Consider the following 16,121-nt stretch of genomic DNA (forward strand, 5'->3'; position numbering starts at 1 on the left):
CTCATAGCGAAAAAAATGAAATTCGTTTATTGTTTCAATCTACTCAGTATGAAGTAAGGGTAAGGGCACCAATTATGGACCAGTCCGCAATATGGACCAGCGCCCGTTCTCGTTGGTAATTAGGGCAATCTGTCAGGAAAAAATGTATTCTGATGTATTTTTCATCAAAAAAACGAATGAGACAAAAATTACAACTGTAAAGTCAAAACTCGCTGAGAAATTCACAAAAAACTGTTTTGAGACACTGAAAAATTTTTTTAGTGTGTTTTTCAACTTTTATTAAAATATATAGGTGGTGTAATTTTCTAAATGTCATTGATGTTTATAATATCAAAAAAGGATGTAGTTTCTGCTGGAGTGATCAGTTTTTGCTAAAAATGAGGGTATGTACAGAAATTTTTGGTGCAAAGTTTTTTTTATGGGGTGCGCTAATATGGACCACCTGTGATATTGAATTTTTTACTCATTTTTTACAGCCGCTGAAAAGGGGAATGCTTGAAATACTTTGTTTTTGTTCATTTCTACTGATAAATATGATGTTTTGAAACGTAAAAATAATTATGTTTATTTTGAAATTATTCTTTAGGTGGTCCATATTAGGCGTCCAAAATTTCGAACTGTCATTTTGACACTGGTCATTTAACAATTTGAAAAAAAAAATAAATATTCAAAATTAACCTGAACTGCTTAGAATAAGTTTTTTTGTTCATTTTACAAATAAATATGACCTTTTGAAAAATGTGAAAGTATGTTTATTTTGAAATTTTATGGGTGGTCCACATTAGGCGTCCAAAATTTCGAACTGTCATTTTGACACTCATCACTCAACAATAAAAAAAACATACTTAAAGTTGACCTTCACCCCTACAGTTTTGTACAGTGTTAGTGGAAGGATGGAACTTCATTTTAAGCCTTTGTGGAGGTTTCTACCTCCTATAGTTTTCAAGTGGCAATCCTCCAAAAACAAGTGGTCGATATTTGGTGCCTCTACCCTTAAACAGGGTGTCTACTGGATTTTAAAAATCAAATTCCTTGCTATTTCCTTGTTTTTCCTTACCATTTTCCTTGCTTCAAATTTGAGTTTAAAAAGACAACCCCCTCCCCCTTGTGTGTAGGTACTCGCTTTGTAGGAAATTTCTTGACCTTCATGCTGATGGAACATTACGAAGAATTAAAAATGTATAATACCACGAAGACAATTAAAGATGAGCTTCACAACAATTCGACTTGAAATTGTCGTTTGATGTATGTAGAAGAAAAATATCAATTTCACCCATTGATATAACTTTCATAAGTATGACTAATGATTTTTATAATTTTTTGGATTTTTGGAGCCCTCATATGTGAAATTTGTTCATTTTAAAACAAGAAACAATTCGCCCGAGCGAAGGGAGAGCGAGAGCTTTCGCGAATTGTTATTTTGAGATACCTAAAATGAGACTTTTTTTAATGCGAGGAGTTTATTTTGGAAAGAAAACCGACTCGACAAAACGTTCTGATAATTTGCACTTCGAGAGGCGTAAAAACGATGTTTTTTTACAACGAGTTCATTTTTTGGCTTTTAGAATGTTAGTATTTGAATGATGTTTTTTTGAAGGAATTTGGAAATTTGCATTTCGGTGAGGAATAAAAACGATTTTTTGGGGGGGGAGTTCATTTTTTGCTTATAAAACTTGACTTTTTCTTTAAAATGCTCACCTTGGACTTCTTGGTACTGAAAAAGTAAAGAAAACAAGCCCAAGCGAAGTGAGGGCAGAAGATTTTGGAAATTTGTGCTTCGGAAAGTAAAAAAAAATTGGCTTTTCTTTCATCATAGGCCCTTATTCGAAATTTTGCCGAATTTTACGCAACTTGCCGAATTGCCGAATTGCCGAATGAAATTCGGCTGGAGAGATGTTCTCCCTCGCCTAAGCGACGCCTCATACAACCCTGAAATTCTAGAACTTTCGATTTCAAAGCAAAGTGAGGGCAAACGCTTTGGAAAATTGATAATAATTCAAGAAGTATAAGACCATTATTTTCTATTTGAATGTTTTTTTTTTTCAATTTTCACTCTGTTTTCACTTTTGACTTGTTTAATTAAAGATTTGTCAAACAAAATAATTCAGCCCGAGCGAAGCGAGGGCAAAAGCTTTTGAAAATTTATGATTCAAAAAGTAGAAATCATTAATTTTTAATGAGAAAAATTACAAGAACAAAAATGGAAAATGCATTATGAAATTGAAAATTCAAGAGGAACTTTTTTGAAAAATCCTTGCTATTACACAGAAATTGTCAAAATCCCTGCTATTTCCCTGCTTCCTTGCTACCTCTAGTGAAATCCTTGCTATTTCCTTGTTTTCCTTGTTTTCCTTGCCAGTAGACACCCTGTTAAATTTCCAGAGTATCTAACAGGTAGTGAAAGTAGTGAAAAAGTGAATTTAGTCAAAAAGGTAAAGGGTCTGTGATGATGGGAAAACATAATTTTTTACTTCTCAAACCACAAATTTTCGAAAGCTTTTTCCCTCGCTTCACTCGGGCTTATTTTTTTTTTTTTTTGATAAGGGTAAGGGCACCAATTATGGACCAGTCCGCAATATGGACCAGCGCCCGTTCTCGTTGGCTCGCAATCTGTTAGGAAAAAATGTATTCTGATGTATTTTTCATCAAAAAAACGAATGAGACAAAAATGACAACTGTAAAGTCAAAACTCCCTGAGAAATTTACAAAAAACTGTTTTGAGACACAAAAAAAATTTTTTAGTGTGTTTTTCAACTTTTATTAAAATATATATGTGGTATAATTTTCTAAATGTCATTGATGTTTATAATATCAAAAAAAAAAATCCAAAAAAGGAAAGAAAAATTTTCATAGTCATAATTGTGAATATTGTATCAAATTGTCTTATTGTACGTTCATACTTATTCTTAGTTCTGCGAGTCAAAATTATTCTCCATTTTTAGTTTTTCATTCGGCATTTTTGTATTCAACCCATCCCCGCCCTCCCGCTCAGAAAATTTGGAGCGCGACGCCACTGCTTGCATGTTTAAAAAAATTTTCTAATCAAAAGAGTTGGTAATGAATCAAGCTTCAAATGTTTTTTTTTTTTTACATACATATATCCGAAGAACAAACGAACGAACGAATTCAGGTATAGGTAGATAGGTATTTATGATCAGCATCCGAAATTGCAAAAATACATATAATGGAAAAGTCAGAGAAAATGACTTGTCAAAAATACGTTATGGACACCCTGAAAAACCTTCAAATCATTGAAAAAAAAAACATTTTTTAAAAATAACTTCAGTAGGTATGCAAATTTTTTTCCAATTTCATTTTTTTGACAATTTTCCTGTGAAAAATTTGACTTTATTAATTTTTTGTGTATGGGAGGGGGGAGGGGGGAGAGCGGATAGCTTTCTGAAAATTTGGTTGAAAAAAGGTAGCGAAAAAGTAGTGTTTTTTTTGAAGAAAAATTCCGTTAGATACCATGATTTCAGTTTTCAATCTTCATTGGTTAGGTATTAAATTTTTTTGAAAATATATCAACTTTCAAAAATCTACTGGAAGCTTCAGAACTGCTCAAAACAGTTCGGAATTTTTTTCAATGGATTCGAGGGGTCGAAAATGGAGTACACACCAAATTTCAGCTTTCTAGGTTGATTTAGTAAGATTTTGAATTTTTTTTCAAATTTTTAGTCTTTGATTTTCAACATTTACCAAAAATTTCGTAGGATTCAGATAGGTAGATATATGGAAATGAAGAACAAAATACGGTGTTGATTGAAAAGGACCATCCCTAGATCCAAAAAAAAAAAAAAAAAAAAAAGTCAAAACTCCCAATTCTGATCATTTGTGTGGATTTCACCTCCATCATTGATCGGATATAAATCAAAGTGAATCGCTATAACATGACGTAGGTATTAGGTAATTTAGGCCGATCAATTTCTTAGAAAACCGCAAACCAGCTCGCCAAATGTGAGATTCTGTCCATAAATAGGTGACAAAATATTGCACAGGAAATTTTGTCAGTGGGTGACCATAATATAGTATACTTGGGTATTCGTCAAAGGCATCTCTCACTACCTTAGATAGGTACATCTATATTCGGTGAAAATGCACGCCGCGTCTTTATGTAAAGAGAGCTCATCTAACCAGGCCAAAAAGTTTCGCAACAATAAGCCTCAAAGTAGACCGCCATCTTGGCTGCCATTGTGGGTACACACTGACTCACCGCTTTGATTTGATTTACCCTTCGGGTTAAGGGTTATTATTAGAAGGGTCAGATAAGGGCGAGACAAAAGAGAATAATATATTCGACACTACTGGTGATAGTGAACCTACTGTGCATGATATAAGCATCGACGCCGCGGACGCCTGCAGTCGGCCTCTCTTCTATATGCTACGTGAAGTATAAGGGTGAATTTATACACAGTATCCTCGCCACCCTTGTCTCGCTCCTCCGCCGCGCCGTCGCTGCTGCTGCTGCTGCCGCGAATATCATCTTAACATAATGTTGCTATATTTTGCTAACTTATATACATTTTATAACAGCAAAACAAACATGGCTGATTTGTAATTTACTTTTATTGTGCTGTAATTCCGCGTCTCTACCTACCACCCTCGCAGTCTTCACTACCGCATTCATTCATATAGTTTTTAGCACGTAGAATAGATACTATTTCGCGCTTAGCAACGTATACATAGTAGTCTAATTGGGTATACTAAAAAGAGAATAGGTACATACCTACCTACGTAGATAATTTGAGTACAACAAGGTGTCTGATGGGATTGGAATTGTGTGCTTATAGAGTTGTCCACACGCCTGATTTTTTTGATTTCATTTTTACCCTCTTGAATATTACACCAAATGGATAAAGCTGGGGGAAGGATGCGGTATGGCGGTGTCGTCGCAGAGGTTTAATCAAATATGCCAGATTTATTTTATGATTTTTCATCGCGGCGCTGAGCGCGTCTAAAATTATCTAATCGGGATATGTGCGTCTTGAGGGTTGAATAATTTTATAAATTATTTTCACAGGACGTTCATTTTTACTCCGATGCGAGTGCATATGTCGTCATACTCGCTTACTTACTTACAGCTGCGCCATTTTTTTTTTCTTTATGCCTCATATGCAATTTGATATTTTGTACGGTCGAATTTCTGATTGAATTAAATTCATTGTTCTTTTTGAAACCGAAGCTTTATCGAAGTGAACCAATACAAGAGAGAGATGGGGTACCAAGAGTGTCATAGTATATTTAAAAAGGGAAAAGCGAGTTACGTACTTGCCCCGTGTATCGGAAATGTTCGAATTGTAAAAATCGAATCAGTCGAATAAAATCATACCAATCTAGACTTTGAAAATTCCAAATTCAATTTAAAACTAAAATTTTTCAGTTTAATCGTATACTTCGGACGCGACGTTTCAATTTTGACTATATGATCAATCAGAGTTTACATATTTCTAAATAATAAGTCAAATTTCGGAAGGAAATTGAAAGATTCGACTCAAATTAAGGCCTTCAAATTTCGATTCGATACTTGGGGTACTATTAATGAGGAAGGTATCCCAACAGACGAAAAAATTTGAAGTCGGACAGAGCTGAATCGAAAGAACAAGCAAATATATCACCACACAAAATTTCAGGTGCTACAAAAGATTTTTTGATTTTTGGTGAATTAGCAAGAATCAAAAGTCCAAAAATGTGAAAAATCGAAATTACTACACTGAATGACCTGCAAAGCTGAACTTTGGCATGTACATTATCCTAAATTCGCCCTTCCCCCTCCCCAATTGATTGGGGACGGCTTCAAACGGTTTTAAGCAGTTTCAAGACTCGAGAAAATCTTTGAAAATTCCAGTTTATCAAAAAAACGCCTTCAAATCTGACCAATTCAACTTTATCCAGAACCATATAAACGCGATTAGGGCTCGTTAGAGACCTACTTGACTAATTATCTATGGATGCCATTTTTTTTAAATCGGTTTTTGCTGGTTCAAAATCGTGTATTTTCCTGTGCCTATATGTTTCAAATTCTCAATCATGAAATCGCTGCAGAAATAAATGGCGAGGTTTCAAAACAGCAGAAACCAAGCTTAGAAAAATGGTGTATAATCGGTCAAGAGGGTCACATAATAAGATCCAATCATTTGGACGGTTTTTACAGTACTTTTTAAAAATCTGGAATTTCCAAAATATGGCTGGAGACTTCAGAACAACTTTTAAATTATGTGCCTCAGATCGACTTGGCACGTTGAACTTCAAAAATGATCCAAAAAGTTGACAGAAACATTCGATTTCGAGACAAAATTTCAACCAATGACAACTTTTTCAAAAATTCCGAAAATTCTGACTTGCTTTTGGGGCTGAAAAATCCTCAAAATCGCGAGAAAAAATATTTTTGTCAAAATATTTGAATATTCGAGTGATCGAATGACACTTTCTCAGATTCACAAAAATCTTGATCCAATTTCTATAGCTCAACAATTCTTCAAAATTGTTCAGAAAACATTTTCGTCGAGATATTTGAATTTTTTGAACAATTTCAACTCTTTTAATAAGTCCCATGACACTTTTTCACATTTTCAACATTTTTGACCCAATTTAAATCTGAAAATTCTTCAAAATCGCTAAGAAAATATTTTCATTTTTTTAATAAAAATTTTCATTCATTTTATGTAAAAGAAGGAGAAAAGTCCTCAAAAATCTTGGCTTTATTCTGAGCTCAAAAATTCTTCAAAATTGTTCAGAAAACATTTTCGTAGAGATATTTGAATTATTTTTTGAACAATGTCAACACCAAACAAAACCCTTAGTTTTGTCTCTAGTGTAAAATACTGGACATTTATATTGCTGACATGCTGAGGCATTGAAACGAGTTTTGTCTTAGCCCCCCCCCCCCCAAAGAATTTTTCGATTGGCTGGGGTATATTTTTTTTCAACTTTTAGAGGTGATTTTTGACATTTTTTCTGCCTTTGAAATTTTTACCTACATAAACTAACTATTCTGATAATTTGATTTTTGAAAAAAAAAGTTGGAACGTGACGAAAAAATCGTTTAAAAATAGATGATTCAAGAAGCAAAACAACATTTCTTTTGCACCGCGACGGAAAAATCAAACTGCCTCGAGCGACGCATAAGAGCAAAAGTTAACAAAAATTATTTTATTTTTTATTCTGAATGTTGAAAAATAAACGAAAGATTCGAAAGTACTGAAAATATCAGCTAAGTTTTGGATAAAATCAGTAAAATATTCGAAAAAGATTTATAAATCTTAAGATTCAGTTTAGGATTTGACTTTATCATCAACATTGTGTTTGCTTGAGATTTTCAAAATTTTTTCATGGTTGACATGATCATAAAGCACTTTTTCATGGTCTACAAAGCTCAGATTTTTCCTGCCAATAAGCAGTAAAAAAGTTGAAAAATATTTTCACAAATCATCAAGGGTGATAAATTGGCCCAAAATTATTTGTTTGCTCCATTTTTCCAGCATGTTTAATCACTGTACGAGTATTAAGCCTTTCAATTCCTCGTATTCTTTTATATTTTCTTCATACCTATGTTCCTATTTGTATCTACATTTATTAGGCGAATGTGCAATGTTCTAACTCTTGACTCTTACCTGTATAGTGTATGGTTTTAGTCTTTTGGATTTTTGATTTCACTGGAAAAGTGCCTTTGAGCTGAATTCTCAGAGAGTTGAAAGTCAGCAGGAATACGTCCATTGAGTCTGCAAAATACAAAATATAGACAGACACATAATTACTTCTTAGATATCAAACATTTAATTCATTTCAGAATTTTTTTATTATGCTACAATATCTAATAGAAATTTCAAAATGATTTCCATTAATTCAGAAACGCGAACGTCCACTCTACTTTTAAATATCCCACTAACCCCATTCAAACCCCCGAAAAATCCAATCCATCGCCATTCATCTCTCAAAAAGCTCTTTCCAATCCACTTCACTTCCCAAATCCTCTTTTAGACTAACACAAAAATCACCTAATCGACCCTAAAAATCACCTCGTACCGTAATCCCGAAACGTACCCAAAACTGGCAAAATAATACGTAATTTAGTCCTACACACGACCCAAATTACCTACATTAGCTCCCACAGCCCCCTCTTAATATTCATCCGAACCGCCTATATTTTTTTTGTCGATACTCCGTCGGTAACTGGGGCCTCTCTATAACGTATCAATTGCAGATGTACACATATAGTATACACACATTAACAATTGGCTTTTGAAACGGCTAATGTCGCTAATATGACGACTGTATAAAAGATCCAACTGTAATACTGCTTTTATACATATAAGGCGTAGTCGCACCGTGTGTGTATGATTTTTTCCCCTAATACTTTGGTATTGGTTCGTCCCCACTTCAAGTACCTACTGTACAGTATATAGTTTATAGTATACTCGTAAGTATAGTACACATTTAGCTCATTTTTAGTTCGAGAGGCTTATCGTTTTTCTATAATAAAAACAGGGGGCGGTGTTTACGCTTCTAAAAGGAGCACACAGAGTAGGAAAAAAATAAACAAACAATTCGCTGGTCGCGATATAGTTACACCAAGAGTGAGAAGGGAGGGGGGAATGCAGCAGCAGGCTTTTCTACAGGATTAAATCAGGCTAATTTGATACCAGGCTGAAAGTATACATTGCATATGCGACGACGATGGATAGGTACAGTGATATTCGATATTTTACAAAATGGTGCCCTAAAAAAGAAAAAGCACACCATGCTTGAGAATGTTGCATAAGAATACTAAAATAGTAAGATGTGGGATTGCAGTAGGTTCGTAAATGCTTCGAATGGTGGAATCCGAAGTATGAAATTTTTCCAAGCAACCGACGCAGGCAGACCTCAGATAATAAACCATTTTGAGTCTAAATATAGGTAAAAGTTTGCGGATCATTTGCTGCCGAGTAACTTTTAACCGGCCATACCGAACGTACCCACAAAGGAAATCCTATAACACGCGGTCGTTTAAAACTACGACTATTTGTATATTCGGCCAATTGGTCGTTAGTTTAATTTCACTTCTCTGTGGGGCTTCTCGCAGCCTTAATCTATCCCTCGTAAGGGGTAATTTCTCCGAATCTCCTAAGCCATTCGATATTATCCAAGAAATAGCGAAATTCTTGACTCTCGGTAGCACCGGATGCTTTTATGTAGGTATATAGTAGACCAATTCGAGACTATTCCAATGATTACGACCAAAGAACGATACATAGTGTAGGAAACATACCACTTTGATAATAAAAGTCGCCTCAGCTACCGTTCCCAATACTACACATTGGCACGTTCTCGAGCTACCTGATTCCCTGGTTTACCTAAATCTCCAACTCTATTGTCGCCTAATACACGGTATAAAATACCGCGATAATGTTGACGTTTGTGAATCAGCATCTCCCACAGTTGAAAGTGAGTGGAAAATGCGTGCGCGTTCGATAAGAAAATACAAAGTAAATTTTGACAATTTCCAGCACACAGCACAGCACAAACGTGTCAGAAATGTAAACAAACGAAAGAATAGGTGTCTTGTTTACAGCGTTGTCAATCAGAATACTACATAAGGTGTATATAGGGGTAAATGCACATAGTGAAGAAAGGTCGTATACGTGGGAGATAGTTTGATGCTGTCGAAAGAGCGAGAGAAAGAGTATACTGCAGAAGTACCTATATACTCTCTACAGAATATCTACGTGGAGAATTCCCCTTTTATGAATTAGCCTCGAGGGGGTGTCGTCACTCGTACTCTGTATTTTGGCTTCTTTCTACGGTATTGCTGCGCGCTTCTGTGTAGATAATCCGATTTGCAATTTTAAGCCACCCTTTTCTCCAGCAATCCTTCGCCAAGCAGCCAGCATCTATACTATATCTACGCATCAATGCCGAATCCGGCATTTCTACTACCGCCTACCTCGCTATATACCCATAATCTTTCTTCCTGTATATTTACCGCCGTTTCGCCAATATAAATAAACCGTTTATATTGCTTTAATATCGCATTAAACTATTCCTTTTTCGCCCCCATCTCAGCTACGGCGTGGCGCGGCGACGTCTTGTTAAATGTACAATCTACCTATATACTCGTAACATCGCCAAGATGCACCTAGATTTTTAAATTTGAGGCTCCCTTACCCCTTTACAGATTGCATTTTTGTTTTTTTTCCTTCTTCTTCAACGTGAATATGCGGCGTAAAAAGACTCTCGAGTATGTTTACATTTTTTTCAATCTTTTCGCAGCAGCAACGAAAATAAGCTCGATGAAAATGAAAAATTTAGGGATACGGAGGAGATATTGTAATAGGGAACTTCGCACTATAAGATTTTTTTCACCAGAGTATAAGTATACAGTTCTGGATATAGTATATTTTTTTCCTCTTTTCTTTTTCATTACGTACAAAGACGTCGGTATTCTTGTCGAATGGTTTCTTCATCGTGCGCGGGTAATAATGTAGTTAGATTATCGTTGCAATTTAATAGGAATACCCAAGGGAGGGGGTGATGACTGAATTTATGCAGAAATTAATGCGCCAATGTATCATCCATGTATCAATTTTGTAGCGAACTTTATAAATTTTAATGAAGGAATACGTACAAGATTTCGTTTTGGGGAGGGGAATGCACTAAAAGGGACTATCATTTAACAGGGAAAACATTACAATACGTCGAGTCCAATTTAGCTGAAATTTGGCTCTCTGAAAGAGCATGTCACCCAGATCTCAGAACTAAATTTTGAGCTGCCGAAGTTGATTTTTCGATTTTTAGCGAATTTTTGAAAATTTCGGAAATATCTGCTTACGATTAGTCTTTTGGTTGAAAAAATTTCAAAATTGTCAATTTTTGCGACAAATTGCTCAGAATTTCATTAATATATTGTCGAAATTATAACAAGTTTGAATTTTCAAGTTTCCAAGTTTATCACAACACCTTCTAGAGAAATATGAAATACCTGGAGAAAAGTCAACTTTTGCTGGAGACTCCAGATTTGATCAAAAATGGCAGCAGGCGATCAGGTGGACCGACTTTATAGGGGGGTAGAAGAAGTTTCAAATAATTTGTTGAGAGAATTGACGATTTTGATTTTTTTGCTTTTTGAAATTTGAGATTTCCAATCTGCAAAAGATGGACTTTTTCACTCATCACCTCAGATTTGCGATTCGCTTGTCCTAATCGATTCGGAATGTCGAACTTATGACAGGATTAAATTTTCAGTTGGCTGAGACGATCATAACACCTTCTGGAGAAAAGTCAGCTTTCGCTGGAGACTCCAGATTTGATCGAAAATGGCAGCAGGCGTTCAGGGGGACCAACTTTAGAGGGTAGAAAAAGTTTCAAATAATTTATTGCGCAAAATAACGATTTTGATTTTTTTTTTTTGAAAATTGAGATTTCCAACTTGCAAAAAATAGACTTTTTCACTCATCACCTGCGATTTCCTTGCCCTAATCGATTCGAAATGTCGAACTTACGACAAGATTACATTTTCAGGAGGCTGAGACGATCACAACACATTCTAGAACAATTTGAAAAAAATTTGGGAGAAATCAACTTTTGCTGGAGGCTCCAAATTGGCCCAAAAATGGCGGCAATTGATTAGGGAAGGCTGAATTTGGGAGATGGAAGAAGTTTTAAGTAAATTTATTGCAAAAATTGACAATTTTGATTTTTTTTGAAATTTAAAATTTTTAACTTGAAAAAAAAATACACTTTTCCACTTGTCCCTTCGATTTTTGATTGAATGGCCCTAATTCATTTGGTATGTCGAACTTGGACAAAATATACTAAATTTTCAGATGTTTGAGACGATCACAACCCCTTCTGGAGCAATTCGAAAATAACTGGGGAAAAATCAATTTTTGTTGAATTGTGGAAATCGATTACGAGGTCGATTTCAGAAGTTTCGAGTAACTTATTGCAAAAATTGACGTTTTCGATTTTTTTTTCTCAAATTTTCATGATTTTCAACTTGCGAAAAAATGCTCTTTTCTACTCGTGACCTTGGATTTTCATCTCGCCTGCGTTAATTGATTCCAAATGCCTAACTTATAATAGGACTGAATTTTTAACTACCCAAGTTGATCTCAACACCTTCTGGAGCGATTGGAAATTGCTGCTGGAGAAAAATCAGCTCTTTCTGGAGGCTCCAGACTGACTTGAAAATTCTTGAAATCGATTATGGGAGTCGATTTTAGAAAGTAAAATGAGGTTTTGAATAAATCATTGCAAAAATTAATGAGTTTGATTTTTTTTTTCAACTTCGAGATTTTTTTTGCCACCTCAAATTTGCAATTCACTTGTTCTAATCAATTTGGAATATCGAATTGAAGACAGGGTCAAATTTTAAAAGTAGAATTTACAAAGTCTTCTAGAGCGCTTTGAAATTGCTGTAAATCGATTACCCGGGTGGGGGGGGGGGTCGTCTTTAGTGCATTCACTAATTTTCTAATTTGTATCTTGAATTATTGTTTTGGTGGATTTTGAGATTTTTTCAAAAATTATTTGGAGATAATTTTAAAGACTGTTGATTTTTAAAAACATTTTTCATTTTTGGTTAATTTCTTCACACTTTTTGTAGTTTTTAAATGAATTTTCAATCAGATGATTTTGTTATTATTTTTTTTAGGAGATTTCGCGATGTTTATTTTTTATCTCCGATTGATTTTAAAACAGATTTTCATTTGTGCTGAATTTTTTCAAGAAGTAGTGATTTTAAAAGACTTCTTATTTTTCGATGATTTTTATGACGATTTTGTAATTTTTTTGGGAGGGAGAGGACTTTTGTTAAATTTTTAGAGAAATTTTCGTTTTTTTTCATGGATTTTTTTCACAATTCTGAGGCTTTTAAATTTTTTTTCAGCCGATTAGAATTTATTTTTTTAAAAAGATTTTACACAAATTTTTCGGATTTATTTGAAGATTTTGAGTTGGTTGTTCGTCATTAAGTAGCAATTTTCAGGTATTGGTTGATTTTCAGATTCAGACGTTCCTCATTTAAGATAGGTAAACTTTTTCGCAATTTTGTGGTTTTTGAATGACTTTTCAGTCAATTGAAGTTTGAAATTAATTTTTCAATCATTTTTATGGCAATTTTGACATTATTAAAGAAAATGTTCGATGACATTTGTCTATCTAGTGACATTATTCCAAAACAAATTATTCATTTTTTATGATTTTTTTGCAATTACATATTTTTGCTGTTTTTGTAGAAAATTAATTTTTCAGCATTTTCAAAAATTTGCCAAAAATCAAAAAATCAATTTTGGCAGCTCAAAATATGATTCTAAGTCTGGATGGCATGCTTTTTCAGGGAGCCAAATTTCAGTCCAATCGAGGTTGACATCCTCCCTGCATGATATTAATTTACTAATAATTATGTACATTTAGAATACATAAACGAAAGTTTTGGAAAAAACTCAATCTCACCTTCTTTTTCTTTTTCTGTTCACAGGCAACGTACCACCATCAGTGAATCACAGCCTACACGAGCTTCGTTTACCGTTACCACCGCCTCCGCCTTTGACGTCAAACACGACGCCAGCCAATTTCCACCCTTTGGACGCCCTATCTACCAGATACCTGTTACCATTTAGCAAATCATCGCCTGTCTCCACCGTAACCAGCGACGAAACCAGCGAAACGGACGAGCACGCGGTGCAAAGCTCCGAAGACACCATATCGGTGAAATCAGCCTTCCAACAGGTCAAATCATCCAAAGATCATTTATCTGGCGAGAAACGCAGCATATGCAGTATCGATAATAAACCACCACTCGAGAAACGTATCCGTCTAGAGACTTGCGACTCTACCAGAACTAGTCCGGTTGATCTCAGATCAGAATCTTCGACTCCGTCGCCATCTCGCGATAGGCATACCACAGAGAAACAGATCAAAGCTAAACCGAAAGTTTGGCGGCCATATTGAAAGCTTGTGCGATGCTGCTGGCTATGGAAATCAAACGAATGTACTACCGGTGCTATAATTTACTATGTACAAGAGACAACTCTAATGCTGTTCTTATATTAGAGGAGAACTTCGTGGTGGAGAGTCTGTTGTCCCTTTGCCAAAGGGTGAAATGATGTCGAAAGTCTCAAACTTAGAGAGGATGCTTTTCACGTGAAATCAGATGTATACTTACTATACAGGTCAGAAAATGCGTAGTTGTGTTTTTTATATGCGATTATAACGAGTAGATGAGTCGTCTTCGTAAATTCTTTTTTCTCTACTTTTGTTCTTTTGTATTACGAATGATTTTTTTTCTGTTGGTTCTTTTATGGTAATTTTTTTGTAACTATTTGATACGCGAGAATTTCGGTGTGTTTGAGGCTTTAATATTATAGAGGTTAGAATTTGTATGGGTAATGTGTTTTAGGCCTATTATAATTTTTTTTTGATGAGCTCACTTTTCAAAAATTCACTATTTGTTAACATTGAACTTCTGCGTTTGCTTATCTATTAAAATTCAGATGAAAAGATTTAAAATTCTGATATCACCTCTCTAAAAACTAAATCAATTAATCAATAGAATTGAACAAGAATATAGACAACCGAACTACACGTATTATCACCCACCTTCAAAATTATCAAAATTCCAATACAAATATTTCCTTCAGAGCAGAAAAGAACCTATGTTATTGGTGGGAAAGAGGAGAGGAGTAGAAATTACTAATGGTAAACCTTGAATTCCTCGCAAAAAAAATCAATTTTTCAAAACAAAATATTTGTTTAATCACTGAGCAATTTTTTCAAAAATTTGATACTTTAAAACCAATTTTATTTCAATTCGAAAATCAATTTCGCCAACACCGAAAAAACACGTCCCTTAATTTCGTTAGGTTCGATTCTGTCTCTTGAAAAATGATCGATTTGCATCAACACTAATTTTCTCAACCCTCGAATTATTTTTCTGAATAATATGATAAAAATGAGAGACAATTTTTGGCTCGAATATTTTGAATCTTAATCATTGCTTTTTTGATTTAATATGATTATAGGTTTTTTCATTTATAGACTAGGCCTATTTAAAAAAGAATTATGAGCATTTTAAATTTTTCTCGTGTTTATTTTTCTATTTATGTCGTATGTAGACCTAATACGTACCTATAGACCTGAACACACGTTTTTTTAGTCGTTTTCTTTTTTCATTCGTTTACTCGTGTACTTTTTTCATCCAATTTTATTTTTTCTTCCTTATCTTTCTTGTACTTCTTTTTTATGTATTTTTTTTTCTTTCTTTTCTCCCACCTAACATAAAATCAAATCTATGTCCATTTTTTTCTTTTTTTCTTTTAAAGTTTACCAATGATTGTATAAGATGATTTTTTTCCTATTTCTCTATATAATGATTTTGTTAATTAGTTTTTAAAATTTTAGATGGCGTAAGCGTGCAAAATACCAATTGTGATAATGTTATTAAGTAAATTTGTAGTAAAATTTTTTATAATAAAATTTTTACATTGATTTGAGGTGTTTTAAAAAACAAAACATTTTAAATTCATTTTAATGACTTATAAAATAATAACTCTGGTTACATACAATAGCTATTCAGGTAGAAGAGAAAAAAAATAATGTAGTAACCTGCTGAACCTTTTCATGATTTGAAAATTTTAGTGATTCGATGATAAAGTTTTTTGCAAACTAATACCTACTTAAATTCTTTTTAAAAAACTGCAGGATTTTAAAAGTTTTTGAAATCTTCAGAAATTGATTTGTTTACATAAAAATAGGTAATGAGATAAACCATCACCAGAAAGAAAAAAAAAATCACTTCATCTGTACATGTTTTGACCTTTCAACTTCGTAAAGCTCCAAAAAGTCACTCTCAAATGGGTCAAAAAAACACGGATAGACCAGTTTTGGATTTTGGAGTCTCAATTCTATACAAACAATATGCAAAATGAGTGTCCAGCTGCACATTTAGACATTTCCTCTAAAAATATTTCTCCAAAGACATCGGATTTCAAAGAACATTTTTGCTTATAAAAATGTATTTCAGAGCTGAAATTTGACTGAAAAAATTTCATCAAGCTACAAAAATTGATTGGAAATTGAAAAATTCTCAAGGCCTTTAATTCTAAGATATACTTAGGTAAGTCTATTTTTTTGGACAGAAAAAT

General features: G+C 34.0%; 1 protein-coding gene across 1 annotated transcript in view; it reads left to right on the top strand.

Moving 5' to 3' along the window:
• Positions 1-15,426, top strand: part of LOC135840355 (segmentation protein Runt-like) — a 36,232-nt gene extending 20,806 nt beyond the window's left edge. Inside the window, exon 4 of the mRNA XM_065356841.1 lies at positions 13,457-15,426. Coding sequence (XP_065212913.1) covers positions 13,457-13,929 — 473 coding nt within the window. The 3' untranslated portion in view covers positions 13,930-15,426. The remainder of the gene's footprint in view (positions 1-13,456) is intronic.
• Positions 15,427-16,121: the final 695 nt, after the last annotated feature.

The sequence above is a fragment of the Planococcus citri genome, chromosome 3, assembly GCF_950023065.1.
Source record: "Planococcus citri chromosome 3, ihPlaCitr1.1, whole genome shotgun sequence".
Lineage (NCBI taxonomy): Eukaryota > Metazoa > Arthropoda > Insecta > Hemiptera > Pseudococcidae > Planococcus > Planococcus citri.